This window comes from Oryzias latipes, chromosome 5 (assembly GCF_002234675.1).
Source record: "Oryzias latipes chromosome 5, ASM223467v1".
NCBI lineage: Eukaryota > Metazoa > Chordata > Actinopteri > Beloniformes > Adrianichthyidae > Oryzias > Oryzias latipes.
The window spans coordinates 23295125-23317153 of record NC_019863.2 but is presented as its reverse complement, the minus strand read 5'-3'; the positions used below and the strand labels follow the sequence as shown (position 1 = coordinate 23317153).

Sequence of the window (22029 nt, the reverse complement as noted above, 5' to 3'; positions counted from 1 at the left end):
ACTTATACTCCAGAGTGACCTATAGTCTGCAAAAAATAGTTATTCACTTAGGATTAAATGACTGAATCCTAAATTAAGATGCATCCCTTGTTGCATCTCTAGATTCTAGTTTTCTCCAATGGTAACTAAAGCAGGGAAATCCAACCACCCCTGTCTGGGTGGTGTACAAATTCAGTCAAATAGAACCAAAGAGGACTAGATGGCTCTATTCAATATCTGTTTTGTAGGAAAACATTTTTTTTTATTCACCCTATAAAGAAAAGATGCATCCAGGATATTATCTGGCCAGTCAGTGGCTTTGAGTCTGGTCACATGGATGGAAACAGCATTGAAGGCTCAAAAAAAGAAGGGCACAGCATTCAAAGTAATGAGATATAATATCATCACAAAGGATCCCTCGTTTATTACAGGGGTTACAATCTGAAAATAACCTGCAATTGGTGAAATCCATGATGTAGGATTATAGGCTGTAAAACCCATCACTACCACTTTCAGACAGACACGAACAATTTCAGACTTTTCTCTTTTGCTTAAACTTTGATAGTTTAAGCCTTCGTAGAAAAATACGTCCTGTAATAAAGAATGAAAACAAAGATCTGATCGATATAGAAAGATTTATGTAGATTTGGCAATCTGAATTCTGTACAGGAAACAGGGCATGGAGGAGATTGATGGACAAGGACAACAACAAATCAGAACGCATAACCGTAATGTTTTAGTCTTTTTTTAAAAAGCATGCAAAATTGAACCCAAAGAAATTTGTGATACAGCAAAACTGCAAAAGGTGAACTGCGATACAGCAAGGGAACACGGTAATTAGCTAAGAGCAATAGTTTGCTCGACATAGTGGTTCTTATTAACGAACAGCAGTATTTTTTACCATTGTTTAATTATGAAATATTAGTAAAGTTTTGATAAAAAAGCCAAATTTACTATAAAAAAGGACATTTTACTCATCCCTTTCAAAGGTATGCTTGTTTATGGACAACTTATTGATATTCTAAGAACTCGGTAACTGTGTGGTTTTACACACTCGTTCCACTCAGTGTTGATTTTCTGGAGTTCCTCTGAACGTCCAGGGGCGAGCACAAACACAGAGATCCACACACACTCGACCTGACCGCTGCAGAGGGGAGCCAGCTCGCCAAACCAGAGCCCTAAATAAGACACTTGTGTCCGTATGATTCCGTAGACGCGGAGTGAACTGGTTGACCTCTTTTTTTATGGGTGGACCATTAATAAAGACCACCAGAGATGCAGAATTTATTTAAATTTGAGTAAAAAAAATTCCAATTAAATATCTGTGCCTTTTTGTTTTCTTCTAAATAAACTATCTGCTTGCAGTTGGTTTTGATATTTAGAAAGTAAGAAAGTTGGTAATATTTTTTAGGAAAAAAAAGCAGACATATTAACGACCTTTGTATAGTTTTCATAGGATTCTCTGGTGTTTTAAGACAAAGTTGGAGCTTCTAAATCTCAAAGTGAGTTTTTATCTAGTTCAAAATCTGCAACAAACTCTGTAGTAGTGCAATGAAATATGTTAGTAATAATGTCTAACAAAATGTCCATCAGGCCCCAAGCCCTCTCCGTCCTCACTGAGTCCTTTTAAAATACATGTTTTCTGTCTTAAATGATGATTTCTGCTTCCAAAATTAAACTTTCGCCAACCCTGGCAAACATGGATGCAGGTATTATCCATGGTATTAACCCTTGTGCTATCCTTGGCACTTTACCATTGGGAGTTGGGTCATCTAGACCCACTAGACAGTGCTCTGAACCGTTTTTCTTCAATGATTTGTGATCTTCACTGGTGTCCATGGATTACAGGGAATCTTTCCACCTTTATCCACCTTTGTCATGGTAGGCATAACACGTCAATGTAAGGGTGGGGTCATCTAAGATAGCACAAGGGTTAACGTGTTTTATTGCATGGGCATGTCACCTTAAAAGTTTAATAACGTTTTATAAATTCTTATTTTGAAAATACAACGGAAGTTTTTAGCTTGAAACCTGGACCTGTTTCCTGTTTCTCCGGCTTTTTGCGTACGGTTTTTGTTGACGGACTGAGATGATGGAGGCGATGTAAACATTGCAAGTGAATAATGATGGTTCAATTTTTGTGTGTGAACGCAGCGTAACAAAGCTGCACTGCAGAGAGAAATCAGCCCTTTGGGGAAGGAGGTTTATCATAATAAAAACTTTTCGCTTTTTCTGTCTCTTGCAGGTTGAGTCGGCAGTGCAAGCTATCCATCAAGGTCGTAGGGAACTGCTGGAGGAAGCGTGCCGCGCCTACACGCGCAAACGGCGAGTCCTCATCCCCGAAGACCTCAAACACATCATCGTGGACGACCAGCATGGCTTGCTGTACTGCTACGTGCCCAAAGTGGCCTGTACCAACTGGAAGCGGGTCCTCATGGTTCTGACTGGCGCCTCTGGGGCCCAAAGAGACCCGCTTGCCATCCCCGCCAACGAAGCCCACGTCCCAGGAAACCTTCGCATGCTTTCCGAGTTTTCCACCTCCCAGATCAACCAGCGCCTGCGCTCGTATCTGAAGTTCATCTTTGTGCGTGAGCCCTTCGAGCGGCTGGTGTCCGCGTACCGCAACAAGTTCACGCGCAGCTACAACACCGCTTTCCACAAGCGCTATGGCACCAAGATAGTGAGGCGGCACAGGGTGGCCCCGGAGCCAGAAGCTCTGGAGAAGGGAAACGACGTCTCCTTTGAGGAGTTTGTGTATTACCTGGTGGACCCAGCCACTCAGCGAGAAGAGCCCTTTAACGAACACTGGGAGCGCGTGCACTCGTTGTGCCACCCCTGCCTCATCCACTACGACGTGGTAGGGAAATACGAGACGCTGGAGCAGGACTCCCGCTACGTGCTGCAGGTGGCTGGGGTGGAGGACCAGGTCAGCTTCCCCGCCTCGTCCAAAAGCACCCGGACTACAGGAGACATGGCGGCTCAGTTCTTCCACAATATCAGCCCTTTTTACCAAAAGAGGCTGTACAACCTCTATCGCATGGACTTCCTGCTCTTCAACTATTCTATGCCAACATATCTCAAGTTCAGATGAGGTTTTAAACAAGGTCTGATCAAGGGGGTAGTGGGGTTCCGTAGGCTTGATTACGAACAAAAGACATAATGACTTAATAATAGGGGGGGAAAAGTTGGTCACTGGTTGTGAATGTGTGAAACGATGTCCAGTCGCGCTTTTCAACTCTTTAATTATTTTCTGCTGTTTCCAAAGTTAATTTGCACACAAGTGTTGTCTTTGCAAGCTGCAGTAGCCCGATGGGCAAAGTTTTCCTTTTATATTCAGACAGTGAATGTCTCCAAACATGTGTGCCTTGGATCGGGAGCCTTAAGTCAAATTTATGGTTCTGCGTCGATATCGAAGGCGCCGTATTCGCCATTTCATAAAAACTGCAGAATTTAGAATGGAAATACAGAAATGTGGCATTAACTGGGCATAGAAGCATGAAAAAATTAAATCAACAACCATTACCTACATTTAATTGAGCCAATGTCCCAGAATGCAGTGGTACATAGGGACATTAAACATCGTCAATGGTGACGGTTTAAATGGAATACAACTTTGTATTAAATATATAAATTATAAATTAACGAGTAAATAAACTAATTTATACCATGGTCCGGGTGAATAATCAATTCTGATTGGCTGCTTTTTGTGGATTAAAAAGTGAGAATCCACAGTGACAATGCACGCCTAAAAAAAGAAGTTCCGGTCACATAGCCTAAATGTTCTATATCACTGCTCTGGCCTCTTTAAAACAAACTTTAGCTTCATCATCTGGACAAAAACAACCGCTAAGAGGTGAACTTTCTCTCTGAACTGATTCTTTATTCAACCCATCGTTATGATCAGGATATATCGCTTTCCTTTGTCGGTGCAGCTTGTTGTCATGTTACCGTGACAACACCACGTAACAAAAAAGCAATCTAAACCGAAAAAATAACAAGAATAAAGTACAAAAAACTGATTTAATATTTATTTCTTTTGTAAGTGACCATGGTAGAAGCGGGATAATGCCCCTTCGAAGTGTGCATTCATTTCTGATAATGCACACTTCGTGGCTATTATCCCTTACGTGCATGCTCACAAATCCCCCTCTACCCATTCGTGTTTCTGTGCACGGAAACAATTTTGGGTTCCAGTTCTGAACACTGGACCAATCAAAAAGAAGCATTTTAACCAACCAGACAGCATTAGAAAAACTATATGAGACAGTGAGAAGTGAAAAGAACAAGAGAAGTGGGTCAGAGTAAAAATAGACATTTAAACTAATACAAAACAAAACTGTTTGCTGGCGTAAAATTAGACGTATTCCTTTTGATATACTTTAGCTGCGAAATAAGTAAATACAGAGAAAATGTTCTTGTCTGAAAACACAAGTCATAACTCTCTTTTTCTAATTTGTCAACCAAACTTTTATTTAATTGGTTTAAAGTATGCAGGTGTTGCTCTGTGCCAAAAAAGTACACATCAAATAACACTAAACGGAGAGTAAATCAATAATAGCAAATGCTTATTAACATTATGATAAAACAATTCATTTACTTGGTTTTTAGTATAAATGTAAACAATTTTTGATTGACTAAATTGAATTTATTAACAAATTTATTTATTAAAGTTGGAATGTTTTTTTGAGAGTATTTTCCTCAATTCTTGATAATACACTTCCACAACTTGTCATTTTTAACATTTTTTCAAAGTCTATTCATCTATACATAAACATTATAACAGCTTTTTATTTATTCAGAAGATATAGGGATTTAGTTCTTACCAACCTGGGAGGCTAAAGTTGAAAGAGTCCCTCCTTTTTTAAACAAAATACTTTGCAGAAACTAAGAAAGTCTTTCATTATTTTAGGAGCCAGGTTTGAGTTGGTGAAGTAACCTCTCCTATTTGGAGTTTGGAGTTCCAGAAATCAACTCCGCCCAATCAAATCCAGTAAAGTTCCTGTCTATTGATCATGTCTTTCGGGGTCTTCTTGGGCCTGACGCAGAACCATAAATGAGCTCTACTTTGTCTTCAGGCGAAAGTATCAACGTTCATAACTGTGACGATATCATCTTTTTTTGATACTGTAGGAAGGGATTTTTTTTATTACTATGAAACATTTTATTTATTGTTTTTTCTCTTTTTGTAATTGTCTTTTCTGATCCCACAACAGCAGGTACATAATTATGTCCCCTAACTTTCAAATAAATAAATCCATTTCATGAGGAACTTTTTTCTTGTTTTATTATCAGAAGTCTGCTGGATGGACGGACGGGTGTTTGTGTTGGCAACATAGAACTGATCGAACGTATCAGAAATTTCTTTTACCGCGCTCTCATCAGCTGACATTGAATGCAGCTTTTTGAAATTCGGAGGCTACAGTGTCAGTGCTTGCAGTTCCAACATTTCCTAAAGGTTACATGACTGAGGAGAGCTCTGCTTCTCTGTTTGCTTTGTCACACCTTTAGACTTTTAAATGGATCTGTTTTTTTCTATTTCAGCTCAATATAAATCTGTTCAAATGGAAAAAAAAAAACCTTGGTGAGGATTGAGTTCTGTAGTTTGGTTTTTGGTGATCAGTCACAGCAGGTTGAGGTAGCCAATCATCCACAGCTGTTTTGATGGGAGTTAATGATCCTCAGTGTATTTAAGTGTCCGCTTTGCAGTTGTTTGCGGTTACATCATCTCTGTTTTGTCACTTCTTTTTTGTTTCTGTGTGGTTTTTGTCAGGTTAAAGTTTTGCTCTTAAATATTTACATTTCTGCCACTGAGCCTGGTCTCCTGCATTTTGGGTCCTTCACCTCTAATTCTTGACATGACATTGAATTGTTTATTTTTATTTTTTTTCAAGATTACCAGCTAAAAATCCAATTTTTAATCTACTAGCAAATATATGCAACTACATCAGCTTCAAATGTATGTGTCTTAACAACATTATGTTAATATAAAGATGATATAGAAAAACATCTTTAAAAAACTGATGTTAAAAACAGTAAACCACAGATAAATCCACATTTTACGTCCATTTAAGTGAGAAGAAGCAAATGGAGAAATTCTCCTTGGCCATTATGGAACTGTAGGAATTCCTCCACTACTGTCTAACCCCTAAAAGAAAGTGTGGGACAATCTACAGTAGTGCCCTGGATTATAATGCAATATGGACACAACCACTTTTGTTTTTTGTTTTTGTTTTTTAACACAGCAAATATGACATCACCCATATGCTAAAGTAAAAACCTAATATTGTACAAAGAAAATGTATGAATCCATTGTGTTCTGATGATGAAAAAGTTAAATGATTTCTAATTTAGTTTAAATGATAAACTGTTCAAACGCAATGAATTGTGGTCTACAGTTGCTTGTGACTAGAGCTTTGATGCACACTGATTTGTCTCCCAGCTTATTTTCTTATTTCATAAATATACTCTTTTTCAAACATCAAACCTGATTCATTGCAATTTGAATAAAGAAATATTTAGAAATACAAATTTAAGCTTATTTTTCTTAATATGTATCCTCCATCGTTGGCAAAATGCCAGAAGAACATGTTAAAAGCACCATTTTCATCAGAACGGGTCTTTAAGAATGGTTTGGAATTCGTCTACCGTCACAGAACTTTTGGGGGGGCAGAACCCCCCCCCCCCCCCGCCCACACACACACACACACACACATACACACACAAAAAGTGTCAAACTGCAGTTGAGGGTCTGGTGGAGTTGATCATCAAAACACATCTGAAGCTGAGAGCCAATAAGCCGGTCCCCAGCAGGTCCCCCAGAGCTGTGAGGTACGGGATGGAGTAATTATCTGGATCCAGTCCTCTTCTCCACAGCCAGCCCACCATTAAGCGAGCTGTGATGAGCAGAACCAGAACCTTTTGGAAGGAGAAAATCCCACATTTACTGTTGGCTTTTGACTTCAACAACTGATTTTATGCTTTTTTTTCTGCCTGAAAACTGTAAACATTATTTGCAAGGTTAAACATTTTTGCTTGTTCAATATGTGCATCAATTATAAAATTGATCTTTTGAAACTATAAATATAAATTATGAGCCAAACTCCTGGATCAATATGAACACAGTTCTAGAGGCTTTTCATTAACTATTTTACTCTCATGGTTTGAAACATTTCACACATAACCTGTTCTCACCTGGAGAAGAGCTGCAGACAGGTAGCACAGGATGAAGGTGGGCGTCATGGCAACGTGGCCTCCCTGCAGGAGGTGCACTGTGTAGAGGAAAAAGAGGTGACCCGGCACAACAAGAGAGGCCAGTATTCGGGCTGATCTGGAGTTTACATCTGGATGAGACACAAAAAAAACACCTTTGAGGCAAAACAAATGTCTGTGGTTTAAAATGCGACTCCCACAACGTTTTAGGAGGACACCATGCAAGCTTTAAAAAGTTGCTTTCATTTATAAATAAAAGCAGGAATTTATTAAAAGAGCCACATGCGGCTCTCATATCCTTCTATTGTGGCTCTTTGACTTTGAAGAAAAATGCTAACAATTTGAACATTTGTACTTTAGGTTAATTTGTTTTAGTAAATAAAGTTTTGTCCTTTTTATGTTTAGATTTTTTACCATGTCAGATACATGATCAAAATGATGGTAAAAGATTTAATCTACAGTGTTGTTTATAACTAGAAATAAGGAGTAAAACTCTTTCTAAAAGTACATAATTACATGTAGATGAATAGATTAAAATATTCCATAGTTAAAGGATGAAGGTGCACTAAAGTAATAATGACAGAAAAAATAATATTCTTAAATTCAAGCTACCCTGCTGCTGTAGGAGGATCCTATTTGAGAGAATTTTATTTTGAAAAGGAAATTGTATGTGGTGTTGTCAAAAGTATAAAAAGCTAAAATTGTTATCTATAGAAACATGGAACACTGTCAAAATGTAATTATTGTAAATATTTAAAAGCTACATTTTATAAATGTAAAGGCTTAATGACCACAAAAACATATAAAAAGTGTCTTTTTCAAAAATGTTAAGAGACTTGCTCTCGCTGCAACTGGCCCAAATGGGTCTTTAAGCGTTAAAGATTGCAGAGCCCTCACAGTTGCGTGCATGGATGTGATATTTTCGGTCTTACCTGCAGAACAGAAGGTAATGCATGGTCCAGAACTCATCTTGAAAGGAAGAGGTCCGGAAACGTTGCAGGAATGGAGGAACGTTGACATCCTACTTGCTTGAATGGCCACGAGATTTCCCCCAACCCCTACAGAGGTGTAACAAAACCCCAAAAAACATGGCTGCAAGTCAACGCGAGGCTTTTAAGCTCTCAAGGGAGCCATTGACAAAAAATGTTACACCAGGGAGCCACTACGTAAATGAAGGTGAGAAAAGAAAGATGAGATGGATAGGACAGACTTTTTTTATCCTGCTCAGGAAAGCTTAAATATCAAATGCACAGGGGAAAAAAAGAGAGAAAAATTAAACTTGTGGGCGGCGTTGAATGGCCTGCAGACGCCATATTCCCAATACATGATCTGATTTTGGCCTCATCTGTGTTTCTGATGGTGTCTCATGCAGTTATGTCATCTCTTTTTGGGTGTAGATGTGCGTTTACTTTACCCAAAACTCATTTTCAGCAGGTAGGTCTGCACATTTTGTGATTTTTCTTCTCTCTTTTTTTTTTAACATTTGGTGGGAATTAAATCTTCGTTTAAAGGCGCACTAAGAAAGAAGAATGCTGTAAACAATAAGGTCGTTGCATTCCAGGACTGCTGCGAGACATAATAAAAGATGGACAAGACATTAAAAAGAGGACAAAATGTGCAAAGTAAAGGCAAGAAAAAACATTTACAAGGAAAAAAAGAAACGGTGCAAAATGCTTACTGGTTGCTTTGATATGTTAAGTTTTTGACCTTTTAATGAAGTTAATGTCCTTTAAAAACCCACTCCAATAAAAATTGTGTTTTTGATGTTTTTATCCTGTTCTTGTGGTATTTTTCTGATGATTGAGGATATATATTCAGAAAGTTGAGACTAATATTGCATTCCTGAGTTTTTGTTCATCCCAATCGTTGTGAACCAGGAGCTGATGAAAAGGATTCTATTGTATAAAACTAGTTGTTTAACCTAGAAAATATGCTAGGTGGGCCACAAGCTCCTGCTCCGCTCCACTCTGAAGCATCCACTTGCAGTCAAATAGATCCATGTCTGTCTTTGTTTTCCTCGTCTGAGCTGAAATCTGGGTCTTAACTGTATGGCTGGATAGCTCCAATATTGGTCAGGTTGCTCCATGCCACTGGTCCCACCAACAATTCAGAGGCAAATTTCTGTTGAACTTCGGCCGCTCTGCAGAAACTATGTCCTAGAAAATGTGGCATGATTACGAATTTTATGATCACGCATTTTATTACACTTTTAATTATGCATTCACTTGGTTCTTTAAAGACATGAACATTCTGTGAAGTAAGTGGTGAAACCTGCATCTGTGTTTTGTCTGTGCCGAGGTGATGCGGTCATAACTGTCATTCGTACCAGGAACAGCTGGTGTCTTAACCTTGTGCTTCTAAGGATGGACACAGAGCCATTGTATACCAAGACTTGATTTACACAGATTGGGTAATAAGACCTGCTTGCTGTAAGGGGGGGACTCCAAGCAGTTCAGATCAGAGCAGAAGCGAAGCACATTTTCTACGGATGCAACTGGCTCTCCCTTTTGCAAAAGGTTTGAAAGTTCTTGCAGACTTGTGTGATATTTCCTTTTTCCCATTTGCACATCTGGTTTTTGATATCCTTAACCATCCAAACTTGTGAGAGCCTTAGGCAGCCAAAACAAAAACAAGTACTTTTTGGGCTAAAAACAGCATTATCATAATTAAAAGCCCACCGGGAACACTTTAAAAATAGATCAAAAGATGATCAGACTTTCTTTAATGGTTCTATTTTGGAGGGGTTTATCGCAGTCTTGGAAGCTTTAGGGGTTTTCTGTCCAAACATATCTGCAAAGGTGTCTTTCCTGTTTGTCCTGAAACCGTTCATCCGGTGCAAAACCAAAAGAACAATGGATCGATTGAAGAAAACGGCCCGAGGGTTTCCAGTCAACAAGGCATGAGGGGAGAGGGATGAAGTGGAATGCTAATGCGCACTGCTGAGGCGGCACAGGAACCAATGAACTCTGGGTCATTTCTCATTCTGCTCAGGTTTCCGGCTCCAGGCTGAAGTCAGAAAAGATCGCTTCGTGACTGCTGAACATCTTGGTTCTGGAGTTAAAACCGTCCCCAGCTCTGACAGGCAGAGTTTGTGGAAGCGAAGCAGCAGACAGATCTTTTCACAAACCAGTCAGGGGCATGACTAAAAATTTACTTGTTTGTATTTTAAACTACTGACTGGCAAACTGTTCAGGGTGTACCCCTCCTTTGCCCAGCAGTGGCTGGATAGGCTCCAGCAACCCTGTGACCCCAAGAGGGATTTAGCAATTTTAGTAAACGGAGGGATGGATTTTATAAATATAACATATCTATATCGCATAAATTATGTGGTGAAACCGGATGACTCCCCAGCTCCAACATTTTTAGTCCTGAATGTGGAGCAGCTGCTGCAGAGCGAGAGATGGCAAAAGATAAAGAGCGTCGCTGTTAGACTTGGACACATAATGAGGCCGTTTCGAGGAATGCTCACAATATTTATGTTATGATGCAGGAAAAAACAGCTGATCACGCCAAGACGACTCATCCAGAGGGTCGTAAAAGAAGCAAGATTACATGGAAAGAAGCACAGAGCTTACTTAACGTCTGAGTTCATGATGCAAGAAGAGACTTTGGATAAACATTTGAACACAGTCAAGAAGAAAAAGCCGAGGAGAAAGACGCTGCTGAATAAACCAACCTTTTCTTTTTCTTTTACTGAGAGCAAAACTTTTAGACAAATATTCTGTGAAGGGATGCGGAAAAAAATAGCATGCTGTCTAACACAAAACAAAATCAGAGAAGCATGTATGCATGGTGGTAGGAGTGTGGTGATGTGTGGTCAAAGTCCGGACTCAAATCTGGGAGAGATTCTGTCAAAATTCTGCAAGAAAATCCTCAAATAAGACATGTAACACTTTTTTCACGTTGTGTATGTTGCTCCTGCTAAAACGAAACAAGCTTTTTTTTAGCTTAAGGGCTCAAACTATTTTTTACAAATATTCTTAAACATGTTTGTACAAAAATAAAGAAATTATGAACATTAAAATCCAGTGATGTTTGGGAGATTTTTACTCAAAAGAAAACATTGCTAACCTTCATTAACAAATATGCTTTTTGCAACATGTCCTAAACTTTTCACTTTTTTTCCGTTTAAACGCTCAGTTCAAAGATTTATTAAAAAATGAGTCTAGTAGGAAAACAAAGGTCTGATCGCGATCAAAGATTTATGTGAATTTGGAAAACTAAAATCCGTCTGTACAGAGGAGATTGATTGACAAAACCTACAGCCAATCAGGAGACAGATCAGGATGTGCTTTAAAAAAAAAAAGCAAGCGAATTTGCACCTAAAAAAACCTACAAACAGCGACATTGGGAAAGGTGAATCTTAATAAAGAGAGGAAACGCTGTCTTGTCTTTAAAGTCTGTTGGGTATTACAGCACAACTGTTCCAACAGGATTACTTAAAGATCTTTACTTTTTTTTAACCTATCAACCTAATTTTTTTTTGTTTGTTTTTTTCATTTGTCCATAAGCTTTCAATGTTGACATAATTGATTAGCAATGGCTGCCGCGCAGGTGTCCTAACCATTCGACCTGCAATAACCGTTCGCGGTCCTGTCGACTGAGGATAACGTCACACTACGGCAGCCCCACTTGGACAAACTATATAGCGGGGAGATCTGTTCGGGCTCTACATATTTTCACTTTACGATTTTTTCCCTCATAGGTTGTGTCTGACATTATTCTTTGTAGTGTTTATAGAGAGATTTTGCCACAACCCACTTTATAAAAAGATCTGTGGCTGTTAGAATGAATCTGCTGCTCCACACGAGCGAACCGTGTCTCTGAGCAGAGCAGCTGGAGTCTAATAGCTTCGTGTTCGCAGGCAGGGAAGGTGCTTTGTTATAGTGTGCGGTCCGGAGAAGGGTTCAGAACGCAGACCGTTCGGCTGCAAATGCACTTAATAATAATCATAATAATAAAAGCACGTTTAGAAGATAATCTAAATGATAATCTCTATGTCAGAGCTCTGTTTGTTCACAACGGACCGCATAATATCTTCTTCTATGGTAGTATCGTAATTTGTCCAGAGCAACATGACAATTTTTAGATATTCAAACCAGTCATAAGTTTAAAAATGAAAGTAAACCTGGACATGAAGCACAAAGAATAAATGCTAAAAAATGCTTATTTAAAAAAGAAGCTGGTTCTTGAATGCGCTTTTAGAATTTAGTGTTCACACTGGACTGTTGCTATCGGTACTGCTGCATGTCCGCCACCTACAGTTAGAAGAAGCTTAGTACAAAATGTAGAGACGGGGCAAATTTCTCTTCCATGATTATTTTACAAACAGTTGGAGCAAACGTTTGGACAAATCCGAGTCCCTGATTGGTCAAAGTTTGACCTGGTTTAAACTTCAACTTGCGTTCAATGACTTTTGGATCTGATACATCATGGTACCAGCGGACAGCCAACCACATAATGTGACGTCATCACTAGTCGAAGGACCCGGAACGGTTGTTGCAGGCCGAATGGTTATGGTATCTACAGCGGTTGCATGTAAAAGCAAGTAAAATGGACGACTTGGAGTGACCCTATCATGCTTGGAAAACTTATTGAAATAAAATGAATATTTTTTATTGTGATTGAAATGTTGACGATTTTTTTTTTTCAGAACCAACATTTTCAGACTGTCTGTTATTGTTTTTTTCTGTGTTTTACTGCCCGACAAACTGGACTTGACAATTTTAGGTTTAGAATAATAAATCCTGTTCATGAGTTTTTTAATTTACCGTTAATGACTGTAGTGAACACCGCCATGCCTTCAAAGTCTGGATCGCTCACAGTTTTTTTCAGAATGAGACCACCGATGCTGAAAAACAACATTAAAAATTCAATGTTGGTTAAACTGATCTGATTAGGAAACATTTTGATGACAGACGGGCTCACCTGCTGATAAACATGGCCAAAATGACCGGCTGCCAACCTGACTTTAGGACTTCCCTGATGGGTGGGGAGTGGCTCGCCATGGCGACCCATACCGGGATGAGAAGCAGGAAGAAAACGCTCACCACCAAGGTGAGGCACCACACATCTGGAGCAATGTAACAGATTTAACTAAAACACCTGAGCAGGCCTTTGAATGCAGAGAGGACGTTTCTGCCCTCTAGCGGGTAGACTGTGTAGTGCAGTGAGGAACCTTTGTAAGTGAAGAAGATGCTGCTGACTCCAGCAAGTACAGAGAGGGTGATGAGGTCTCCGAGGCTGGCAGCAATGGGCGTGGCCACGTTATCAGGGTTGATCCCCATCTTCCTAGAGCCGATAATCACTGCCACTGTGATCAAACCTGACACAAAATTGCACTTGGAAATCATTCTCCCTGTGTGTGTTTTTTTTTCTCTTTTAGTTTTTTGGTCAACTGTGCCTTTAGCTGACCCAAAGAGAGCGTGGCGATAAATGCTGTGGTGACACTGCTGGCACACAGAACTGCAGCCTGCATGGCATCCACCCCTCCTTTGGTTAGACTCCCAAGAGCCACGGCTGCAACCGCTGCCAAGAATCCCACAACTGTGGCTTGAACCTGGAGACATACGAGGGCAGAGAAGTTCACAGAAGAGGATGAGATAAAAACAAGAGAAACAGGAAACCAGTTTAGAGTAAACCAATAGTTTTTCTTTTTTTACTGGGAACAAAAAATAAATATTCAAACCAGTCATAATTATACAGAGGAAAGTAAACATGGACACGAAGCACAGAGAATAAATGCTAAAAAATGCTTATTTCAAAAAGAAGCTGGTTCTTGAACGCGCGTTTAAAATTTTAGTGTTCACACTGGACTGTTGTTATCGGTACTACTGCATGTCCGACACCTACAGTTAGAAGAAGCTTGGTACAAAATGTCGAAACGGGGCAAATTTCTCCTCCATGCTCAATTTACAAACGGTTGGAGCAAACGTTTGGAAATATCCGAGTCCCTGATTGGTCAAAGTTTGACCTGCTATAAACTTCAACTTGCGTTCAATGACTTTTGTATGTAGAGCTCGAAAACGGTCTTAAAAATGTAAGTAGCGACACGTGAGTGTGAGGGTTTTGAATGTGAAAATCCAAAACGCACATTCACAAGTTTTCATAGCCTTGTCATTGTGGTCACTCGAACGCGATTTCCCGAGGGTGATGCGAACGCAGCATAACAGATTTTAAAGTCAAGGCAGGCCCACCCAACGTATTGTCTATGTCACAAACACAATCTTTTTCAAAGGTCAAAGGTCATTTTTTTCGTCTGCCCTGATTCACAATTTTCTTTATATATGTCCTCCATGAGAAAGGAGGCACAAGAAACTGTTAAAAACAATTTTCATTGGAGTCTTTATGTTACAATTTCGACATTGTCGATCTATCTCATCCAGACAAATGTCCTTTATTTGGAGGACTGCCAGAAGAGCAACTCGTGATGAAGGAAGCTATAAATAGTCTTTGTGTTTGTGTGTGGATGCAGAGTCACCTGAATTAGAGCCAGATTACAGAACACCATCCTTCGCTGCTGCCTGAGCTCCTCCATCTGCCCCGTGTTCGTCTGCACACGGGAGACAAGGTTATGCAACCAGGTTTGACCAGCATGTGGAACAAAGTGTCACTGAAAAACTGTCAAAGCAGGAGGGAGACTTTCAAATACAAATTGTTAAAAACATAGGCATCCAGTGAGTAAATGGAAACTTTGGAGAAATGTTATTTCAAGAATACTATTCTAGGCTCTACATAACAATTTTGGGTTGTGATGCCAGAAAAAACAGATTTGCAAGCATTCCTGTAGTTTCTCTGACTCACCAGTTGGGGGAGTGGTTTCATATTAAAAATAAGAAAATAAGTCTTCTTAATTTAGTGGTATAAGCACTGAAAGAGTTCAACATCCTAACCAAAGAGGAGTTTTAATAAACCACGATTCTGTTCACTTTGTGATGAAAGTATTCTTTTGCAAAAACTTAGAAACAACTTTTCTTTTTTTTTTTTAAATAATTTGTCTTGACTGGAGTCCCCCTAAATGTCTTTCTTATCTTGTTGTTGTACGTTTGTGTGCTCGCACTCACGGCTGTAGACAGTCTGGATGCTAGCGTCATTTCCAGGTTGCCCTTCAACCCAACCAAAGCCGGAACCATGATGAACACCTCCGAGATCTCCCTGAACACCTCCCAGTGCTGCAAAACCCAAGAGCACTCAAATGCAACATCTTTGAAAACCAAAGAGGAAGTAGTTCGCTTTTGGAACGGTGTTTGTGGAACAGTCTGCCAGAGGGCCTGACAGCCACAGAAAGCATGGATGCTTTTAAGAAAAGACAACTAAAATCAGACTATTTTATTTTTACAAAATAATATACAAGCAGAAATATGTAAAACAAACTGTTTGTTGTTGTTTTAACAAAAGCATAATCCTGAAATTGTTTGCTACTAATAAATAAAAAGTGCATTATTTGCTCAATAAAAACAAGTACTTACAAACGATTAGTTTAAAAGAAAATACCTCCAAAAACCTTCACTCTGTCACTCAGAGATCTCAGCAGAGCAACACTTTCTTTTCATCCTAGATGCCAGATTTTTTCATCTGCTCCTGATTCATAATGATTTGAATAAAGAAATACGCAGAAATGCTATTTCAATGTTAATTTTCTTCCTACATCGTGAGAAATGCCACAAGAATACATTGAAAACACACAAAAAAACACATGATATTCATTGGAGAGGAGCTTTAAGTAAAATTCAAAAGTTCCTAATTGCGTTTTCCCTTCATAGTATTCCCGAAAACACATTCCAATGCGGCGGAGTACCAAACGGTCTTAGCAATGCTCCATGAGAGCTGAAGGGAGCTGAGGGCTGAGCGGGTAATCGTGCAGATGGAGACCCTCAGCATCTGCTGCTAAAAGCAAAAATCTCCAGGGTCCGATGAGTAACCAGTGACCCAAATCTCTCAGCTCATCCTGGCCGGGACAGATTAGAAGCTTCGGAACAGAAGTATGAGTCCCTCCATGTTGTACTCATTCAGATTGTATTTTGTATTCAAAGTTTAAGTCAAAAGTTTTCCAGAAACCTCAGGAGCTCAAACACCAACCAGCTGACTGGTCTGCAAGGTCAGACTCTCAATCACACACCGTCTTCGCTCACGGCTCACTCTTCAGCAGCCGTGTGGCAGAGGCCGAGCGCTGGAAGACGGATCTCTCTGTGCTCCTGAAGTGGCTCCATGTCCTGAGGGACAAGGTCATCCAGAACGCCAGCAGCTTCTTCTCAGGCCTCGGATGCTTCCAACCATCCTCCTTCTTGCAACTCTTCCCACCGCCGTGCTGACGACCACAGAGTCTCTTCTTCATTTCTGGATGTGTGCGTCTGGTTAGGAGGAGGCTGCAGATGTGCTCTCCCTTCCTTTCTTAGCTCCGCCCTTCCTGCACAGAGTTGTCCTCGCTCAGAGCGTGTGACGCATGGACCAACAGCAGGTGCTGGACCTGACACCGACACGTGAGGAGGTTGCAGCCCGGAACACATCAGACACCATCTGGACCCGTTTCTGTCCGCTCTTTCTGACGTCATTTCATCTTTCCCTCCTTCTTTGCTTACACCACAGAGGAACAAAGGAGCACGGAAGGTCGGGAAACTCACAGGATGAGTGAGAGCATTTAAAGATGGTGACTCATCTGAACATTGTCCTTGAGAAAACCTGGACACTCTGCTCTCTACAGCTCCTGCTTCTGACTTCCATCAGAACTAAATCCTGAAGAAAACAGCGAGAAGACGTTTTGTTTTGTTTTTCAAGTAACCTGATCATTGCCATTTTTCAATGCAAACAATGTCAGGGATGAGTTATTGCAGTCATGTGAAGGACAGCAATGCAAGCATCGTTGTATTGCTCGTAGGCACTACCCACCCCTGCCATGCCCCTTTCAACCCTTCCTCACTGGCTGGCCTCTCCACGCCCCCTCTGCCACCCCAGTCAAAGCAGCGTGCGACCAATTCATTCAAATTTCTTACATTCAATTTTATTTAATGGCTGCTTCTCTGTTGGTTGTGCAGCAGATTCATTTTTTGATACGCAGAGACGCACACAGGACCAGAGACGCACACAGAACATCACACTTTAAATTTGTTGAGAGGACTAAAGGTATTCTTTTTATCTTTTTTATTTTTAATCAAGATGGCAACAGCTTTCTAAGGTCAAAGGTCAAAAAAATTTTAGTTGTGGTGGTGAGCTGGTGGATTGTGTGTGAAATTGTATAAATATCGCTAAAAAATGGAAACAGAAAACACAGACATTTAATAACTTTTATCTATCCGGTCTAAAATACTAAGTTTGCCACTAAAATGCACTTTGTTTACATGATTACCTGTTATTAAATCATACATATGAAGTGGTGGTTTGGGCTTATCGGTGGTGTTTATTTGTCATGATGGGGGGGTAGTCACCTCATACAGCCTCCTGGTCAAAGTGACCTTTAAAGTCGAGGCAGCCCTGGCTGGAAGCTCATTAAATGTCGAGTAAACGGGAATTTTTGTCCAGACTGAATCTAGACTTTGGTAAAAGTTCAATAAATGCAACATTTTACTCTCATTTTAATTCTGCATACCAATGTTTCTTCTTTCTAAGTGTATCTACTAATACAACTTAAACAATTTAAGTTCAAAGATAAAAGAAAAGGGGGAAAAGTGGCACAGACCTGCACCCGGTCCAGCAGCATGCCGGCCGTCACCATGCCCTGCCCCGCCAGCAGGTATGAAGGCAGCACCTGCAGGCAGATCATCATGGAGGACTCCCTGCAGGAAAGGTGGAGCATCTTCTTTCTCATCCCCTCCAACAAATGCAGGACCACTGCTGAGCTTCAGGTCTGCCCCGACTCCTCTCTGTGCACACGGCCCAAACAGCTGCCAACCCAGCTGTTTGTCCGGTCAGCCTGTCCCTCTGAGCTGGACGCTTCTGAGGTGAATGTCACACACCTGAGCTGGTATTTGCTTAAAGTTATGAAACCCTCCATTAAAATACAGATTTCTTATCAAATTACTGCTTAGTTCTAATACATTCACGAATCTTAAGTATCAATTTTACTTCAAAGGTGAATGATAGGAATGGAGTTCCACAGGGCTCTTTGTGTAGTCCTATAAATCTTTTAATAAATGAAGTAATAAAATAAAATCTTTTTTCCATGAACACTCCTCAATGATGAAAACAGTCTAGTTATTATAAATGTTTATTTTTTAAAAAGCTTAAAATGGAAAAAACTGCAAAAACTAAATTTAGAGAAAGTAAAAAGACTCATGTTTTTAAAAAATATCCTTTTTTATTTATTTTAGGAACAACAATCTTATCTAGAGAGTTTTGTAAAAGCAAAATAATCTTAGTTCAAGAAAAGATGTTTTGGTGACCAGAATTTCTTTCATTTTTAGATAAATTTTTTATTTATTTTTTTTCAAATTAAAACAATTTTTGATCTATTTCTGGTTCCCAGTTAGACTAAAGTGGTTGTTTTTAGACATAAAAGCACCAAATATTAAAAAAAAAAAAATTCATCCCATGGTTTGGAAAATGGCATGTTTGTAAATTCATAATTGAATCCAGCTTTTAACCTTTTAGTCTGAAGGAGTACATTTCCTAAATTTAAACAGGAGGCAGTTTGCTGTCAGCAATGCAAATAAATGTGATTCATCACAGAAACATCTTGCAATTAATCCCAAATAAAAAATTTAAATCTTTTGCCCAGAATTAATAATGACAGATGGAATTGTTGTGCTTGTTTTTAATTGATGTTATTTTTTTTACCTGAACTAGCTCAGTCAATCTGTTCCCCTCCCAGGAAAGTTTCCACATTTGTCATGAATACTCCTTATTTCTTTTGTGGTTGTTGTTTTATTAGTTGTGTGCACTGTCTTGTTTGCAAATCCTTTGGTAAAAAGATGAAAATGCTTTTCTACCACATAGCAGTTTAATTTTTGAGGCATTTTCTCTGTCTTGCCTGGTGACATTGCACTTTCCGTTTTGTCGGTAGCTATCAGGAGCCGAAAAATAACAGAGAACCTCCCAGCTGCTATTAATATTCCTCCTTCAGCTCCCGGCCTCGCTCAGAGTCTCATGTTAAGGTCAAAGGCTGAGCTCAAAGGCTCGGAGCCTCAGTGGGAGACCCTGCTGTCTTGACAGTTTCTAGTTATTGTTCTGAGAGTTCTCCAGTCTTCGTCTTCATCTGCAAGTGGATTCCCATTGTTTCCATTTTTTTTTGTAAAGAGCATGCATCTGGATCGGTTTAAATGGTTCAGATAATCAACAAGGTCAAACTCAAAACAAGGACGACAGTAAAGGTCTGGTTCTTTTCAGTTTTCTTCAAAGACCCACTCTGGGTTTTTGACATGATCTTGTACTATTTTTCTGATGAGTGCGGCGAAGACTGTATGTCTTCCTTTTCCTCGTCTGAGCTGGCATTCTGCTTAAAACTGTACGGCCGGATAACTCAAATATTGCTCGCCAATTTTTGTTGCTCGGGTAATTACCCCTTGTGCTATCTTAGATGACCCCACCCTTACATTGACGTGTTCTCCCTGCCATGACAAAGGTGGATAAAGGTGGAAAGATTTCATGTAATCCATGGACACCAGTGAAGATCACAAATCATTGAAGAAAACAGGCTCAGCGCACTGTCTAGTGGGTCTAGATGACCCAACTACCAATGTTAAAGTGCCTAGGATAGCACAAGGGTTACGTTGGAGGTGTGAGGGGCTGTAAGCTAGCAGGAGAATGTATGAAAACAGTGAGCTTTTCAGTCACAGGGAGGGTGGGGTTATTTCATGCTAACAGTCCCGCCCACAGTTCAGAGGTAAAAGTTTAAAGAAATTGTGCCGGTTCTGCAAAACTATCCCCTAGAAAATTACTTTTTAAATTTTGGCTAAAAACTGCATACTAATAATTAAAAAACACTGGAAATGCTTAAAAAAAAAGATCAAAAGAAGATCGGAGTGGGTCTTTGGCTTGTCTGGATTTTGCTGATGGTTTGGCTGTATGACAGCTGTTTTTCAGTGAACATTGTAATGACTCGGTGTGTGTCGGTTTGTTTGGTTTTCAGGTGTGTTTGAGGCGAGAGGCATGGCAGGGGTAGCTGGTGGTATGGGTGGCTCTGGTGGGACAATCACGACCATCCGCCTACGGGATATTTATGATCCCAAAACTCAGCATCCCAAAACTCCCATCCGGATTCGTCCTCCACCTCCACAACATCCATCGACTTTGGAGTCAAAACCAGGCTTTTCCCGCGACACGACGGCCAAAACCAGCATGAGGCGGCGAGCCCAGTCCCTGCCCGGTGGCTCCGTCAGGAGGACCGAGCTGCGAGGAGCACGTGTGCGCTTCATTGATGCTCTGGGTCTGGATTTGGAGGAAATCAAGGTCTTCAGGGTTCAGGAGCACCCGCTGGTGCCAGAGCATGTGATTTTCAGGCTGCTGATGAACTCTGAAAGGGCTTTTGGAAAACTACCTGAGCTGAATCTGCCCTATTTCAAAGCGTGCTTCCCTGAGAACATGGCCGCCCAGCCAGAATTCCTACCAAACCTGGTTTCTCGGAAGGTTTGTCTGGAGCAGCTGACATGTTCGGACCACGGAATAACTGGCACCATCCGGGTTCTCAACCTGGCATATGAGAAGGAGGTCAAAGTTCTTTACTCCTTCACCAACTGGAGAACGCGCACAGACACAACAGCATGCTGGGTAATGAGGGGCCACGAGGGGGACTCCTCCATCAGCGCTCTGGACACAGACTTGTTCAGGTTCCATCTACCTGTTCCGCCTTTCATCCTGCAGCCGGGAGCCGTCCTGGAATTCGCCGTCAGGTATCACGTCACAGGACACGATTACTGGGACAACAACAATGGCAGCAACTACAAACTGTCGTGCCACAGCTACAAAGTGACTGTGCCAAAAGAGTGCGAGGACAGCTTGCTGCACTTCACTTAAAGAGCCACACGGGGGCGATGAAGAACACGTTTCAGAAAATCTCACAACTCTTTCAGCTGCTTCTCACCTGAAATGTTACTCTTGAAATGCTATAAATGTACATCAACATAAATATAAGATTTTGTAAGAAAAAAATAATGTTAAAAAAGTCAATCTGATCCTAATATAGTATATATTTTATATCATATGGAGGCCTAAAAATGACAAAAAAAAGTGTAATGAAATACATAAAGGTCAAAAGTGACATTAAATAGACATAAATGTGACAAAAATATTGTCCATCAATGTAAACTTTGTTCAGGTAAAAAAAAGAAATAAATGAGCATGTTTTTTATTCCCATGTTTACCAAAAGAAATTATTATGTGATATGCAAAACACACATGGATCAATGTCTATGATAAACTTCTTGTATCTCTTGTGCTATCCTAGGCACTTTAACATTGGGAGTTGGGTCATCTAGACCCACAAGATGACCCCACCCTTACATTGACGTGTTCTTCCTACCATGACAAAGGTGGATAAAGGTGGAAAGATTTCATGTGATCCATGGACACCAGTGAAGATCACAAGTCATTGAAGAAAAAAGGTTTAGCGCACTGTCTAGTGGGTCTAGATGACCCAACTCCCAACGTAAAGTGCCTAGGATAGCACAAGGGTAAAGAAATAAAATATGTTTAAAATTGCAGTATTTTTTTAAATCAAATCATAGTAAATCTGGAGCAGATAATAAAAAAAAAGGTATTTGTAACAAAGAAATAGACCACAAGCTCCCTGCTCTGCTCCATTCTGATGCATCCACTTGAAGACAAATCCGTGTACGTCTTTGTTTTCTTTGTCTGAGCTGGTTTCTGGCTCAAAGCTGTATGGCTGGACAGCTCTGATATTGCTTGCAGTTT

General features: G+C 40.2%; 3 protein-coding genes across 4 annotated transcripts in view; 2 read left to right on the top strand and 1 right to left on the bottom strand.

Annotated features, from left to right (window-relative positions):
* The window catches only part of LOC101163895 (carbohydrate sulfotransferase 11), a 17225-nt gene extending 13742 nt beyond the window's left edge, over positions 1–3483 (top strand). Inside the window, exon 3 of the mRNA XM_004068937.4 lies at positions 2225–3483. Within this exon, the coding sequence (XP_004068985.1) occupies positions 2225–3070 (846 nt within the window). The 3' untranslated portion in view covers positions 3071–3483. The remainder of the gene's footprint in view (positions 1–2224) is intronic.
* Positions 3484–4480: 997 nt separating this feature from the next.
* Positions 4481–18223, bottom strand: LOC101168778 (solute carrier family 41 member 1-like). Of its 2 annotated transcripts, none has more exons than XM_004069035.4 (10): positions 17861–18223; positions 15252–15359; positions 14669–14740; positions 13603–13747; positions 13367–13513; positions 13117–13261; positions 12960–13039; positions 8121–8246; positions 7171–7319; positions 4481–6894 (listed from the first exon to the last, which is right to left on the bottom strand). In XM_004069035.4, exons 1-10 carry the CDS (start codon positions 17987–17989, stop codon positions 6709–6711), a joined length of 1287 nt encoding a protein of 428 aa, XP_004069083.3. In that variant the 5' UTR covers positions 17990–18223; the 3' UTR covers positions 4481–6708. The 2 variants fall into 2 exon arrangements, with proteins under 2 accessions (XP_004069083.3, XP_020559057.1); XM_020703398.2 differs by lacking the exon at positions 17861–18223 and adding an exon at positions 16307–16865.
* Positions 18224–19259: 1036 nt separating this feature from the next.
* Positions 19260–21466, top strand: LOC101168535 (protein phosphatase 1 regulatory subunit 3D). The gene is made up of 2 exons (XM_004069034.3): positions 19260–19490; positions 20249–21466. Exon 2 carries the CDS (start codon positions 20269–20271, stop codon positions 21130–21132), a length of 864 nt encoding a protein of 287 aa, XP_004069082.1. The 5' UTR covers positions 19260–19490; positions 20249–20268; the 3' UTR covers positions 21133–21466.
* Positions 21467–22029: the final 563 nt, after the last annotated feature.